Below are 16,402 nucleotides of genomic sequence, written 5' to 3' on the forward strand. Positions count from 1 at the left end.
AACACATAAGCTAAGTATTCCAGCTCTAGCATTTATTCTTGTCCCTAGCCATCCTATTCTCTGTTGCCTATTTAGATGGCAAACCCTTCCAGACAGTGACCTCGCCTATATATTTATCGGAAGCACCTAATAAGCTTCCAATGCTATGTAAATAAATACACACCACTACCCCTCTTTATAAGGTAAGTAAGTAATAATATTCCTATTTTATTAAAGGGAAAACAGAGGCACAGAGATTAAACCAGTTGCCCAGATTCACAGAGCTGGTCTTCGGCAAAGCTGAAAAGAAAAACCAGACCTCTTGACTCCCAATCTTATGCTTTAAACCAACAGGACTATCCTTTGTCCCTTTATGTGATAAAATAGGAGAGAACACGTCTGGGAAGCACATATGGTACCCTGCTCATGCAAAGTGCATACTTGCCTCTGTTACATGTGGCAAATGTTGATGTTTTCTTACTGAGCTGTAACTAAAACCTTCTTTCTGACTAGCCCTGATGCCTTACGTTCAGTACAAAGACAGGTTTCAGAGTAGCAGCCGTGTTTGTCTGTATCCGCAAAAAGAAAAGGAGTACTTGTGGCACCTTAGAGACTAATCAATTTGTTTGAGCATAAGCTTTTGTTAGCTACAGCTCAACTCCTCGGATCCGATGAATTGAGCTGTAGCTCACAAAAGCTTACGCTCAAACAAATTGGTTAGTCTCTAAGGTGCCACAAGTCCTCCTTTTCTTTTTGTTCAGTACAAACAGGCTTTAAAGCTGAAATCACGAACAGCATTTTACAAGGGCGGAGTAGATCTTTTCCTTCAAAAGACAGGGAATAAAATTCTTCCTCATCTAAACTCACTGTGGGTTTCTTAATGACAATCTATCATCATAGAAAATAACAAGGAATTGAGCAAATACCCCAAACAAAAACTGAAATATAGCAGACCCTTAAACTTCAAATGATCTGCATGAGTGACAAAAGTCCAAGTCACTAAGGAGTTCAAGTATTTTGGTGGCCTGCAGCCACACTACTTTAAACTGTGATGTAGATGAGATTTAATCAGCTAAGCCCGGTCAGGCCAGGTTGATATTTGGACAGAGAGCTCTCAGCTAGTGCTTTTCCAGCTTTTTAAATCTGCAGATTACTTTGTAACAGAGATTCACATACACACATGCCCACTCCTGTGCATGTCTCCTCTCACAACCTAGTTTTGTTTTGCACGTCACCTGGACTCAGCTTACCACAGACCGAGAGACTCTGCTCTAGGAAAGCCCACGTGCTGTAGAAAGTGGTATTGATGGAATGCCACAGGTGGAACTCCTCCGAGGGCTTGTCTACACAAGTTACTGTGCTGAAAGCCCAGGGTGTGAATCCACAGCGCACCAGCTTTCCATACAGTAATGGCACTGCTACAACACAGTGAAAATTCTGGAGCATGGCTTAGTTGTGAATGTACTACTCCAGGACTTTCCCTGGGCTGCAGCAGCATCCATGTGCTGCTCTGTAGATCCGCACCCTGGCTTGCAGTGCAGTAACTTGCTGTGTAGACAAGCTCTGAATCAGCAGCATGCCAGCAGGTTGTTAGGTGCATGAACTTTTGAAGCTACAATATTTTGTATGAGATGTAAACTTAAGCATCCCTAACAGATCCGACAGCACTTGTTACAAGAGGAGAGCCGTTAAGTCCAATGTGCTGGCAAAAATCCATGTGCTGGAAAACTACATTGGGCCTACCTGACTTCCCCTGAAAATCAAGTTGTATGTGATTCTTCACTTTCTGTCCTAAACTGCTGCACAGATTTGCTCTGTGCTGCTAAACAGATACCATGTTTCACCTTAATAGTGGCTGCAATTCAGTGATGGGTGAAGTGAACCCCATATGTGTATAGCATGCAGGGGTAGTCAATTATTTTTTGTCAAGGTCCAAATTTCTTGGTCAAGGTACAGTAAAGCTCCAGACTCCAGAGAAAATAATTAAAAAAATAAGGATAATTAGGGCTTAAATTCTGACAGAGTAATTCCTGGAGCCCCCCAACATGCTTTAGAAACTCCAGGTGGGTTGAAATATACAGCTTCAGCTGAATTTAAGTCCTGGCGATAATGATAACAATAACTAAATAAGAAGATTTTGGGGTCCCTTCAAAAGTGTCTGGTGGTCCAGATTTGGCCCGCAGTCCACTTATTGATTACCCCTGGTGTGCAGTCTGTCAGAAAAGTGCTTTGGAATCCACTGACATGAAAGATGCTACATAAATTACATATTGCCACTAGCCTGGTGCAAGGTCCCTTCATGTTAAAATCAACGTGGAGAAGTCAAGCCTCTCCATCCAGGGATATCCAAGAAAGACTATTAGAAACTACTTCACAACTGAGGGCCTGATTGTCCATTGCCTTCTAAAAGCAATAAGTGACTTAGATACCTAAATCTCATTTTCAAAAATAGCTTCAGCACTTAGAACTCTAAGTCTCACTGAAAGTCAAAGTGCAAACTGGGTGCAAAAAACCCCCAACACACTAAATCAGAAGGCACATAAAGCAAAGCCAGAAAATGAAAGCATTTTATTGCTGAGAATGTTGTAAATCTAGATCTACTTACTGTGGTCAATGCTTGGAAAAGACAATAGAAAGTCAGGTACCACACAACTCTTCCCGCTACAAAAGGAGGCAAGTACCACATGAAGAAATAGGACACAATCATGAAGGGCGTACATCCCAACATCCTACAATGAAGGACATGTTCATATCACGTTTATTAGAAAGCATCTTGATGGGTTGACAAAAAAAGAAATTAATTTTCCCAGCAGTAACTTAATTTTGTGTAGTCTTTCAAAATGCTTTAGATTCACTATTTGATACAGCTTATATATAATACCATTCAGTCCATTAAAGCATAATCAGCACCATTCAATACATAACAATATTAAATAATACTGCCCCAAAATGCACCCCAGAGTTAAATAATGTAGTTAGTTAAAGGAAAAGAGCAAAGGTTAGTTATAATTAATGATATATTTACAATTAACATGAAAAAAAACCCTGCATCTGCTATTATGATATAACCACAAGGTCAATGCTTACCCCGCAACCTTTACTGAAAAGCACCAATGAGAACCAAGCCACATGGCCACATCTTATAACATGCTTCACCAACAGCCAGACAAGCCTCTTTATTATCAAGGGTCTTTTTTCCCCCCGTTGGCACCTCCAACTCTCCTCTCAGCTTAGCCTTTTCACTGCTGACCTGACGTTTCAGCGTAATAGCCTCCTTTTCACTTGTTTGGAGACAGTATAAAAGGTGAGGGGCAGCCATGTATCACATTGTAGCACTGCCTAGGATCTATGTTTGTCCATCCCTGTGAAATACAATTATAGGGACAAGCCTGCTCCCATTTAAGTCAGTGGAAAAACTCTCAGTGACTCCAATAGCAGCAGGTTCAGCCCCCTAATGAGTAAGGATGGTTTTAAAAAAAATATCATGGAAACTTGAATTCAAGGTATAGCCACTAGGCAGCAATATGCCAAGTTAATATAAGGCTATCAGACAAACAACACTATTTTCAAATTTCATTGTATCAAATGCAATTCATTCCCCACAGCATGACTGGCAGCAGCAGCAGTGTTCTCCAGTATTCTTGCAAAGCAGACATTAAACAATGTAATTAGATGACCAAGGTCACAATAAAAATTCAAACAAAAGAGAAAACAGATTAATCCCTTCACAACAGGCCTATTCTCACAGTTTTCTCCTATTGACATTGGGGTCAGCTGCTTATTTTGCAATGGTGTATTGAAAAAGTGGACTACAAAAGAATAATGTAGGTAAATAGTTCAGCAAAACAATGGCTCTTCCACACTGCTGTATGGGATGAAAGGCAACACTGGGAGCTGAATGTGTAGAGTAACAAGGAAAGTAGCCAGGTTCTGGTACTCTCTGCCTTTCCTGGTTTCTAGGTCACAGCTCAGTCCGCTCATACTGGGTCAGCTCTTGAAGCAGTAAACGAGGATGTGATCGAAGCATCCCAAGGCATGTTCAGATTTTGTTCAGCTACAGCTACCATTACATTGGACTCAGAATGGTTCTTACACCAAACTTTTGTGCTACTTCACAAAAATAACTGTCTTTCTTGTTTTTCCCCCTCTAACCCTTCACTTTTCCTTCCCCATTCACTTCAATACTCATGCTTAAAGTTAGGCATGTGATTCAATGACGTGATGAATCACAAGACTATCTGTGGTCCCCCTTGCAAGGAAACTAATGTGTAACATTTTGTGTTAGTATCCTTTATCCCAGCACCTGCGCATTCCTTTGAAACATCACACGATATACAAAGAAGACGACCAACACTTTGATGACTTGTTACTGTATTAAATAAAACCCTAACCTTTTTTTTAAAATAAAAAAACGACTCCTCCTTTATTAAATACACCTGTCAGATGGGGCAAGGAGTGAAGTTTGCATAATTCCCTAGTTCACTTTAAAAACTTAAATGGCTGTAATAATTTCACTCTACAAATATTAATCAAATCAAACCCCAAGAAAAGGTGTTTTAAGCTAATTAGAAAAACAATACCAGGTCTTCAATTGGTGGAAATGGGCAGTGCTATATATTATAGGCAGGGGTGGCCAATCTGTGGCTCCGGAGCCACATGCGGCTCTTCAGAAGTTAATATGCGGCTCCTTGTATAGGCACCGACTCCGGGGTTGGAGTTACAGGCGCCGACTTTCCAGTGTGCTGGGGGGTGCTCACTGTGCAACCCCTGGCTCTGCCACAGGCCCTGCCCCCACGCCACCCCTTCCCTCCCTCGAGCCTGCTGTGCGCTCTCTCGTCCGCCCTCCCCCCTCTCCTCCCAGAGCCTCCTGCACGCCACGAAACAGCTGATTGGGAGGTGCAGGGAGGGAGGGGGAGGCGCTGATCGCTGGGGCTGCCAGTGGGCAGGAGACACTGGGAGCAGGGTGGGGAAGCTGATGTGGGGCTGCTGACTTATTACTGTGGCTCTTTAGCAATGTACATTGGTAAATTGGGGCTCCTTCTCAGGCTCAGGTTGGCCACCCCTGTTATAGGGTTAAAGAGTTTTCCCTGATAACGTGACATTTAAAAAAAATTCCTCCAGAAAAACAAGGGCAGTTTGACAAGCGTATTTTAAAGGCCTGATTAGATAAGTGAAGTGTAAGTGCAAGTTGTACATTAGGGAGTTTAATGCAAGGGGCTGATAAGTCTATGTGATGCTAGGCCGCAAGTCATTCTAACACTATTCTTTCTCCTGAACAGACCATATTTACAGGGTATAACGGAACTGAGAAATGATTCTGAAAACAGCTAATACCACTGGGTTATAAAATGCACCCTACCGCAACATGATTTTTTCTAGGTTAATTTTTTTCATACAGTGAGTTTAGTGCTCGTGAATGAACAAAGTATTTTGATTTTTCAATTCAAAACAATTTTTCATTTGAAATTTTACTTCACTTTATTTTAAAAAGGTAAAAAATAATTCTTTCAAACTAAACATTTTGTTCAATATGAAACATTTGTTTTTAAGTTTTTCAGTTCACTAAAAATTAAAACAATTTCTTTTGGGTCGACTTGGATTTTTTTGTTTATTTGTTTTTAATTTTCCAATTAAACAACAAACTGGGGGGAAATCAGTTATTTGCACAGGTCTAGTCACTAACTCAAAGACTCTGACAGTAGCACCTTTGAATCTATGAGACTGAAATCAGCGACAAAAGCAAAAGACTCCAGAGTCCATAAGCCATCCAGTTTCCTTTTGTTTTTAAAAGGGAAAAAAAAATCCACAACACATCATGGGAGCGTTTGGGTCCTGAAACATGCATCATCCTTTTCCAGTTTACCGTCCCACCTTTCACCCTCCTTCCCCCATTGGTAATATTTATATTTCTGTTCAACAGTAGGGTATATCTCCCCCCTCCTTACACCACATGGAAAGTGTATGTGATACTTGCTTTTCATTGTTACATACGGATTTAGTGAAGGTCAGAATAGAGTGAGAGCTGTCTAAGGGCTTTAGTGTGCTTCAGAGGAGAGTAATTCAAGCAGGACCAGAGCCCCTGAGCATGCTGGAACTGCAGCTGCACCACATTTAGCTGCTTGAGGTGGGAATATGAAAAGGGGGAATGAAGTTCTGTGAACTACGACAATGCTGGCAGCCCCAACCTCTTCCAGCAGTTGGTTCCTTGTTAAAAATCATGACAATTTTCACCCTCCAATTAAATGTTTTAACTAGGGGGGCCAATAGTGAAGACGTAAAGAAAGAGTCCAGAGAGGTGTGCGGAAACGGCTGGTGGGACTGGCTTGTGTTGAGCTGGGATGAATGCTGACATTCAGGGGAAGATCCTGCACTGCCCGAGATGAGAACAGAACTGACCACTAGGGCAGTGCAAGCAGCTCAGCGAGGTGGCCTGAGACATACCCTGTTGGGTCCATAGGCCTACCATGTTAGAGTTGGTGAGCTCCAGCCAAGCCTGCATGCAAGGAGTGGGATTGAGATGGGTGCAGTGCCGGAGTGAGGGCTCAAACAAGTATCTAACGAATGACTAGTCTTCCAACAGTTTGGATGTATCTGAACCAGAAGTGGAAAATAAGGCCCTTTTGATGCAGAATCCAACTCAGAATCAAAACCACAAAGGGGTTTGGTCAGATCTGGAGGTTCAGATCCTCTCCCACCCAAATTCAACAAGATTTTGGATTTGAGGTTCCAGTTTCGGCCCATCTCTAAACAGTTGAGTGGTTTCTTCAGGGAGCTTCCAAGAAAGCCCCTTGTTGTAATTTATGGAGGTGCAGCTGAAAACAGGAGGCAGAAAAGAGTGGAGTTTTTTACATATTAATTCTATCCATACTAAAATCAGTCTAATTTGAGAAAGGCAAAAGCAAGAAAAAAAATAAAAGGTTTAATTCAATGAAGCCATTATAGGATTAAAGGAAAGAGAAAAAAAGGGGAAAAAAACAAGAAACAGAACAAAATATTTTTCTGCTTACCAAGGCATAAGACGGCCAATTTTTGTCCATTTACTTTTGCTAATAAAAAAGCCAGCAACAGGATCAGTAACTGCGCCCCAGGCTTTGCCAATGAACAGCACCAAAGAGGCATGAAACGGAGTAATCTGAAAGTATAGACACAGTGCTCTAAACAAGATCCATCATTCAATGGAACAACATAAAGCAACTTTCCAGAAAGAATCCCAGTGTTTTACGTAAAGTGTAGTGATAGCTCACTTACAACACACATTGACTACTATTAAAAATCATGAATAAATAGCCCTCCACCATCAATGCATCTTGGGAGACAACAAACTAGACACTGAGATACAGGCACTATGCAAGAGAGAATGTGCGTGATGGGAGCAAGGTGAGGAGAGAAAGATCATAGTTGAATATAATGCTGGGGAGAGGTGTCAGCCAGACAACACTGGAGACTGAAGTCTGTGGTTTAATCATAAAACCAGGTACCGCAGAAGTAGAGGTAAGGTAAGCTTCTCCCACAAGACCCCATTTCTAAATTTCTGCTCCTGAGCTGAAGCAGACAAGAGTATAGTTCATTTCCCATGTCCATTCAGTCCTTAGTATCTCTATTGACATTACCTATAAGAGTGCCAACTGGTACTAATTGTGAAAGTGGTTTTGGCATGATGGGCTTATTTCTACAAAGAACTGAACTGTGACTACTAGAGTTAATACTCCAATATAGTACTGTTTCTTCCAAATGCTTATTCTGTATTTTCTGTACAACATTTCTGTGTGCAACTTTTTTTCCAACTAAACCAGAGTGAGATTAATTTGGATGACTTGGAATACATCTAGTTTGTTCGTTTTTCAATAACAGTTGCAGTTAGGGTCACATGTGAATAATGTAAACTGTTACCTTTAAATCCAGTATATGCCAAAGAACAGAAGAGAGCACATTGGTCAAATGAAGCACATTTTAAAGTTTTCCCACATTAAAAAATAAAATCAAATGAAAAAAAAAAAGAAATTTACCAAGCAAATGTGTATTTTTCAGATTATGATTAATTACGTGGGATGTAGTCATTCCTACATATATCTGTACTAAGTGCAAGAATTCACACACAGACAACACAGTCATGGGGTATGAAGAGAGCAGTGAGCACGTAAGGTGGGATCTGCTCTAGTTACCCCGACATTCCCTTGCCACCAAGCTAAGTGACTAGAGAGTCATTTCAACATGCATATCATCGGTTTTGCTCAAAACCTTTATTGAGATTGGAGCTGCCTAACGAGACTGCCTACGAATTCTTCCGCTCTTCAGTGTTTCAATGGGAAGGGAAGAGCAAAGACAGACAAAGTGAGGATACGGTTTGAAATGTCAAGGATATACAGCATGATTTGTTAAAGGCAGACACTGCACACATTTGCATTGCATGTCTCATACAAAATTTATCCCAAGCTATGTTAGAGTTAAATCATAGTGACTGAACAGTTTAATATTAAATAAGAGCTGGTTGAAAATTTTCCATCCAAACTTTTTTCCAACAACAAAAAATGGCCTTTATTCTTAAACAAATTTATGCAAATATTTGGGTTTTTTCCCTTTGGAAAAACTGAAAAATGTTCACCCCAAAAGTCATTTTTTTGGAATTTTTTCCACCAAAAATATTTACTATTTTCCATCCAGCTCCATTAGATAACAGCGGGAGAAGGGATTTAAGAGGCATGGATGGGGGATAAAAGGTATAAACTTCCACTGAATTTAGAAATGAGATAGTCAATGAGCCAAAGAGATACAGATACAGGTGCTCAGATTCTATGGTGATGAGGAGCACACAGACAGCTTCAGATGAGAAGGTTCATGCACTGGCATTGCTCAGAAAACACAAAGGGATAGCAAGGAAATGGATTTTGGACTAGCACATAGAGTGTGAAGGAAAACTTGGAGAGATGATAAACTTTCTAGCATGCGATCTGTCTCTGTATACATGTTTGCACAGTGCTTACCATGGCCAGGGCCCTAAATTCAATTATACAAATATTAAAATACAACAGGGCAAAATTCACACCAGCTTGTAAGAGTGTGCAATTCGTAGCTCCTTACAGCAATTCTAAATTTGGTCTAAGGTTTCTAGGTGGTGTGGGATTATATACATACCTACAGAGGTTATGCAGGTAAATTAGATGGATGGAATTCTAATGGTAAAACTGAAGGCTGCAAAGGGTTAACTCTGAATGTTAATTTATTGGGAAATGGCTCAGATTGAACATAAAAGATTTCACATAGTGGGCTTCGTAATCCCACAGGAACAGCACTGCCACGATTTGGAAGAGAATGGCTCTGCGTGGGGAAGAATTCCACGTAATCCTTGTAAAATGAGGTATTTGACCCCTAAAAAGTTGAGGGGAGGGGGAAAAAGTGGAGCTAAGACCTTTGCTGGAGAAACTGTGGAACAAATGGCTCCTTCATGTTTATTTAGTGGGACCGACAAACAATTAAACAAATAAGGACCAGCTAATCAAGCACCCATTACCACACTATTACATTTATCAAGCATAATTACTAAATAAGTTTTGTCACTAAGCTGAAAAGAGTTTCCACAAGGGCTGAACAATTAAAAACAACAACAGAATATAGTTAAAAGGCATATGAGTTGAATTATCTTGATATTAGATACAGGAAAATTAAGTAGGTGATGACATCGTAATTGAACAAAGTTGGAGCCAGAAAGCACTTTGCACATTACTTACATGTGCTATATCTAACAGGTAGATCTGTAGAAAAAAAGCAGTGGCACTTGTAGCAACTTGGTTTGGAGCGCCTCCTATTGCATAGCATAATTTGCTGCAAACTGAGAGTCTGTCTTCCTGTCTGAGCTGAAACAGAACAAGAACAGACAAGTTAAGAGAAAATGCAAAACATTAAAAGTTTCACAAGTTTATGGTTAAACTCATATTCAGGCACTTATTTAAGTGGTCTGATATTCAGCATTTTCATAGGTGCTGAATATCCAGAGACCCCCACTGACTTCAGTGTTCAGAACCACTGAGAATCAGGCTACTGGCTGCTATTCTTTACTTCAGGAAACCAAGTTTGAACACTGTGATTCAGCTTTCAGTGCCTGTTCCAAGTTACCAGAACTGGAGTCCAGGTAAACTGACTTCCCGTGAGCTATTTCTGAAAAGCACACTTCTTAGAGGCCGCAAGTGAGCATGGACCATTCAAGTGCAGTGAGTCCATGAACACACGATAAGAAGCAATCAGGCAGACTTTGTAGTGTATAGACACTATCTATGGGGCAGCTCCTGGGTCTTGGATGACTTGCTGAGGGACGGTGTTATCTCTGCCCAAAAATGAATTATTCAGATGGCAAAATGTTGAGTAATTATCGGATATCAAACTTTTTTTTGCTTATGTATGTATCTATTCTTTCAGACCACAAAAATCAATAAATATTCTCATATTATTCTACTTAGACAATATTCAGAGAGGAGGGATGGTCTTTCAGTTAAGGCTCTGCACACAGACTCAGAAGGTCTGGGTCCAGTTTTTGAATTACAGGAAGTTTTGCAGGACTCTGGGCCCCCTTACTTCTTCTAGGGGCTACCTGACTTCTGTCTTGTGACCCCCTTGCTTCTCACTATTATTTAAATTAAAGCAAGCTGCTTGACATTAAGGGCCCCTCCAGCATTTTTCCCTATACTGTGAGATGTGCTGTGACCTTGGGCAAGTTACTTAACTTCTCTATGCCTCAGTTACTCCATCAGTTAAAAAAATAGGCAGAATGGGGAGAGTTTTGAAAAGCATCTAAGTGACTTCAGAGCCTAAGCCCCATTGCTTTTCAGTAGGAGTTATGCTCCTAAATCACTTAGGCACTTTGAAAATTTTACCTGAAGATACTTGTCCATCTTTGTTGAAGCACCTTGAGATGTATGGATGAAAAGTGCTAAGCAAAAAATATTCATATTAGACTGAAAGTAACTGGCAGAAAAATCAAGAAACAGAATAAGTTATTGTTCCCTATTACGAAAAATAATAATTCAGAGACAAAGTGTTAGGAGTCTAATAGATGAAAGATAACGTTTTCAGAGGGGAAAATGGCACATTATTGGAATATGTTTCTAAAAGCTCTAATTTACTGTATTAGTGTTAGCTGAAAACATAGGTGGGAAATATCCACATACTAATCTTAGTATAGAGTGTCAGTCACCATGGGGGCCACATACTAAGACCCTGACTAAAACTATTTCTGAGAATTCTAATTGTTAAATTCAATCCCTCTTTAAAAAATTGTTGATTCTTTTCAAGTTCCTTCCAATACCAATGCTAATCCTAGGTCTGCCTTGGTTGTGGCCAAATATCTGGATTGAATGTACATACCCTCATTCTTCCATTGCAGTCAGATTAAGATAATAAAATGATGAGGCGCCAATAAAATGCTTTATTATTCTGATATGTATTACCTATTTCTGAAAGCATTTTTAATGTACAGTATCAGCTATTTTTAATTAGGTGATAGAGTACTTACTGATAAAGAACTAATAGACAACAGAATCTTTCAAGATCTGGCCTTGCTCCTTTGAACTATTCTATATAAATAGGTAAACAAGTGTATTAGTTTTATGAAAGTTCTTTGTTTCTGAGTGATGTCAGATGGCTGTACAGATAAAGAGCAAGATCTCCATGTACAAATCACAGCTACTGGTCTAACTACATCTCCGATCCCTCTGGGTCTCTTTGAGTACATATACCTTTCACATCTTGGGCCCCAAGCTATCATCTCTCTCGGAGTGGAATCACACGATTCTTCCACTCTCCGACCATGCCTTGAGCGGCAGTCCCCATGTGCTAACCATGATTACCTCAGCAGGGGATCCTGTTAGGTATAAGGTTCCTACTTTCCCTTCTCTCCCATACAGAGAGCATTAGCATCTGGGTGGCATAATCTGTTCCCTTAAAAGACAGTTCCTTTCCCTCTGCTTCAGAGAGAGTGTCCTTTAAAAGCTGCTCAATCTTTTTCATCACCCCCCTTGCCCAGAGACTAAGTCACTTTTTATTGTTTATAGCCCTCTGAACTGTCGGCTCACAGCACTGGCAAAACAGTTGTGTTAATCTGGGCTGGAGTCTGGAAGTAGTCCATCATCCTGTAATTTCCCACTAAGTATTTCTTGGGAGGCTCTTTGTCAGGATCCATTGTGTTGCTTTCCTACATGTTTTTCTATTCAACTAGACCAATGCATTAATTGACTTATATTGAGTTATTAGACTTTGCCGTACAGTAACTTCACCTCACTGACTAGGTGACATACCGTATTCAAAATTATTATATAGAAGCTCCAGTCCCCCCTAGTTCATATTTAAGAACTTGCAATTAGAATAATTATATTACATTGTGAAATAATTAGCAATAAATAAAAAAAATTAGACTTATAGACCGTAAGCAACTCTCATTTCTCCAGTCAGCTTCACGGCTAGAAAGTTAAGGATCTCAATACTTTTGCATTTTTTGATTCAGAAGTCTCATTGAAATTCTACTCCCCTTCTAGAAACTGCCAGGCTGCTTGGGTAGCATACTTACAGATCACCTTCAAGCAAAGTTAACATTTTTGTCTCAGCAGCAGTTAATGGAGGCTTTCACCTGTGACTAATTTTGTCTATAGCTATGTATGCCATTGCTTGAATAAAATGAGCTCCTGGAATCTAATTATATTCAGTACAATATCACTCACTTATAGGGAGTTTTGCATGTTTAAAGCTCTGCTCAAACAATTCTCATCTGTCCTTGCAAGTAATAAGCCACATGACAGATGAGGAAACAGGCAGAGAAGTTAAATGACTTGCCAAAGATTCAGCAGGGATTAGAACCAGGTCTTCTGACTCCTGTGCTCATTCAACTAGACTATGTTGCCTCTCATAGCCTTAGAAGTGGGGCTATGGTGTTGGAGGCAGTGAATCTAGTGGTTAAAGTAAATGGCTGGGAATTCCTAAATTCTAGCTATTGCTCTAATGCACTCTGTGCCTTACTTTCCCCATCTGTACAGTGAGGATACTGCTTCCCCCACAGGAGGCTTCTTGTTTTAAGAGTGTTGTATATTAAGGGGAAAAAGAGTTCTGAGCAGCATGCTGAGATGAACACTTTTGAAAGTCTCATACTTGGGGTGCAAATCCCCCCCCCTTTATGTTTAATTTTTCACTAGAGATTTAATTGGCCCCGACACTTGAACATACAGTTGTGCATTACTACATGCTTCAACACTGCAAAGGTTTGAAACTGTATGTCCACATTGAACAGCTCACGGCATTTACACTGGGACAAAGGATGGTCTTTTGGGTAGGACTCTGCCAGACTTCCTCAGTGGCCTTAGGCAAAGCACTTAATCTTTGAGTCTCAGTACTCCTAACTCTAAAATGGGAACAATAACTCTTCCTTTCTCCCACCCTATGTGTCTTATCTATTTCACAGAGGCAGGGACTGTGTCTTACTCTGGGTTTGTACAAATGCCTCACACAATGGGTTCCAGATCTTGGCTGACACCTCTAGATGTTACCATGGCACAAATACATTGTTTTTATAAAGGACAAGAAGTGTATTAGACATTTTCTTGTAGAAAGGCTTAGAGTGGTAGGTCTTTACAGGATATCCAGAAAGCTGGATTTTTTTTTAACATTGCCTTTTAAATATAAGGATAAACTGCAAGATTCCACACTTGATTGCCCATTTGAAAATTTTCAACATGCACTTTCACACTTTCTTCCATACTGGCTGTGTGCAGAGAAGAAGCTCCCTGCAAAAATGCACCAGGCCACTTCATTACCCTCCTTTAAACTCACCTATGTTGGGCCACCTGCCAAATACTTGACAGTGATTAGACAGCTTGGGTGCTTGACCACTGCTTATTTCACTATTGATAACTGTCTCACTGTTATCTTATGCCTGACCCCTATCTATTATATCCACCTATTGACTCATCTTAAACTTAGATTTCAAGATGTAACAGGCTGGGAACAAGTTTCAGTTATTTGTCATATGGTGCCTAACACAGTGACCCACTGGTCTCCAGGAATTAAGTGCTATCCTTGTCTCAGTTTTCTGTTGTCAGCATTTTAAACTGCGCTCCACCTCAGAGGCATGCAGTCCCAATTTCTCCTTGTATTTGTTTTGCCAGACTGGACTGTGACATCAGTGGTAGGCTCCGATGAATTGCACCCAAAGAGCTTTCTAATTACTCTGGCATTGCTAAACACAGATCATATATTGCAAGAGAATCCCAGGTTAGATTTGGCCCTTTCCCCTCACCATCACTGAGCCTGCTCACACCCAAGGCACAAATCAACATGATAAGACGGTGCCACGCTTGCAATCCAGATCTACATGAGCTTCTGTTACAAAGGTTTGCAAGCATGATTTTAAATCAACATTACTCTCATCCTTCCTTCTCTTTCTCACCTTCTGTTTGTAAATGCCACCCACTCATTGCTTCTTATCTCAAAAACTAAACTCTGGGCTCTTCAGAAGAGGAACACTTTCTATGAGTTTGTGCACTGCTCAGCACAACAGGGCTCTAATTCAATATGGAGCCTTTAGGCACAGCTGTAATACAAGTAACCATAATAGTCCATAAACCCAATGTTTTTAAACAGGAGAATTAGCCATTCACTAAGTTCATTCTTCATTCATGCTTCTCTGGATTGAAAGAAAGTCTGGCTTGCTTTGAGAGATTTTTTAAGTTGTATTTGAACAAAATTATTTAAGTCTCAAGTTGCTTCTACAGATTGTTTCGGAAGAAGGGCGAAGGGAGAGAAAGCTCCAGCCTGAAGATTTATTTTTAAAAATGGGAGCAGGGGGAAGAGGACTAGGGCAAGAAAGATTGAGCCTCTTTCCTTATTATCTTCAGATCCACTTTGAAACCCTGCACTTACTACAGTACAATTAAAAATTGTATAAAGTACAATAATGAAACAATCACATGTATCTAAGTTGAAGCCAGGCAAATTCAAACAGGAAATAAGTAGTAAATTTTTAACAGTGAGAATAATTAACCATTGGAACAATTTACCAAGGGTCATGGTGGATTCCCCATAACTGACAATTGTTATATGAAGATAGGATGTTTTTTCTAAAAGATACACTTTGGAAGTATTTTAGGGAAGTTCTATGGCCTGTGTTTTTTACAGCAGGTCAGACTAAATTATCACAATGGTCCTTTCTGGCCATGAGATCTATGAATCTAAGATAAAGCAAGAAGTTTTAACAGAAAATGAGCGCTTCCACTTCTGAAGTAGAATGGTGGATCAATGGTGGATGTTTTTTAATTCAGGTAAGTTTGAAAGTCTCTCTAATATATAAAAAGAAAAGGAGTACTTGTGGCACCTTAGAGACTAACAAATTTATTTGAGCATAAGCTTTCGTGAGCTACAGCTCACTTCATCGGATTTGCCACAAGTACTCCTTTTCTTTTTGCGAATACAGACTAACACGGCTGCTACTCTGAAATCTAATATATAATAGTCTTTAATCCTGTAACTGAATACATATATCTCATTTTCTTGGGAATTTTACTTCCTTCACTAATATGAACTGAAACTGAATAGAATACTATTAAGAAGTGTTCATGGGTACAGAAGACAACTAGCAAAAGCAATCCTGTGCAACTGGAAGAAAACATTTCAGTTGCTGGATGGACTGTGGCTGGGTGAACACACATTTTGTCACAAGCTCTTCTTTATCAAGCAGGTCCAGAACAAAACCAATAGTGGTTTAAGAGGAATGGGAAGGGATAGCAGCAGCTGAGACTTTAAGATAGTTTAAGTCAAGGTTTATCTGATTCAACACATGATGAGAAACTTTCCCAGTATAATGGTTCTCCCCCACCCTGTCTCTCAACATGTATTTAACTCTGCAGATGAATTTGCAGAAATTAAAGGGATGGTTTATTCCATTTTGATATTTTCCCTTGGAAAAAGTTGTTTTCTCAGTCTGGATATGGCATATTACAAAGCTGTATATGGTGCTGCCTATCAGATTCCAGTTTATAATGTATTACTGGATAAATATTAATGATGACATTTTAACCCTGCAATCTTCTGTGTAGAAAGGTTGATATTTCAGTTTTAACTGCATTTCCCAATTTGTGTACTTAATTTTCTCACACCATTAATGGAACAATAGTCCCATTTTTAAACTGAATGCACATGCTCGTATCTATATAGACAAATGCACACATGTAGCAATTTAAACAGAAATATTCATCTTCTTTTATAGCTATTGCCTCCCTGGAAAACTGCATTCTAGGAAGATACAAATACTTCCTGGAATATTGTTAGATCTCTCAACACACACTTCTCCAGTCATATGCTACAAACAACATAGTAAACGGGTTCCCCCCAAAATTCTACCCTTCAGTCTGTGTCTCTTGCTCTGTTACAGGGGAAATCTGCTCACAAAGAA

At 39.9% G+C, this 16,402-nt stretch overlaps 1 protein-coding gene across 8 annotated transcripts in view; it reads right to left on the bottom strand.

The window, feature by feature from the left end:
* The window catches only part of MFSD2B (MFSD2 lysolipid transporter B, sphingolipid), an 80,777-nt gene that overhangs the window by 63,193 nt on the left and 1,182 nt on the right, over nucleotides 1–16,402 (bottom strand). For 6 of the 8 annotated variants that reach the window (XM_075126383.1, XM_048845645.2, XM_048845642.2 and 3 more), the window contains exons 2-4: nucleotides 9,705–9,830; nucleotides 6,987–7,111; nucleotides 2,585–2,708 (exon numbers count right to left, since the gene is read on the bottom strand). In XM_075126383.1, coding sequence (XP_074982484.1) covers nucleotides 2,585–2,708; nucleotides 6,987–7,111; nucleotides 9,705–9,830 — 375 coding nt within the window. Of the gene's footprint in view, nucleotides 1–2,584; nucleotides 2,709–3,066; nucleotides 3,258–6,986; nucleotides 7,112–9,704; nucleotides 9,831–10,844; nucleotides 10,901–16,402 lie in introns of those variants that run through there. The other 2 variants (XM_048845643.2, XM_048845646.2) reach the window with 2 other exon arrangements.

The sequence above is a fragment of the Caretta caretta genome, chromosome 3 (genome assembly GCF_965140235.1).
Source record: "Caretta caretta isolate rCarCar2 chromosome 3, rCarCar1.hap1, whole genome shotgun sequence".
Lineage (NCBI taxonomy): Eukaryota > Metazoa > Chordata > Testudines > Cheloniidae > Caretta > Caretta caretta.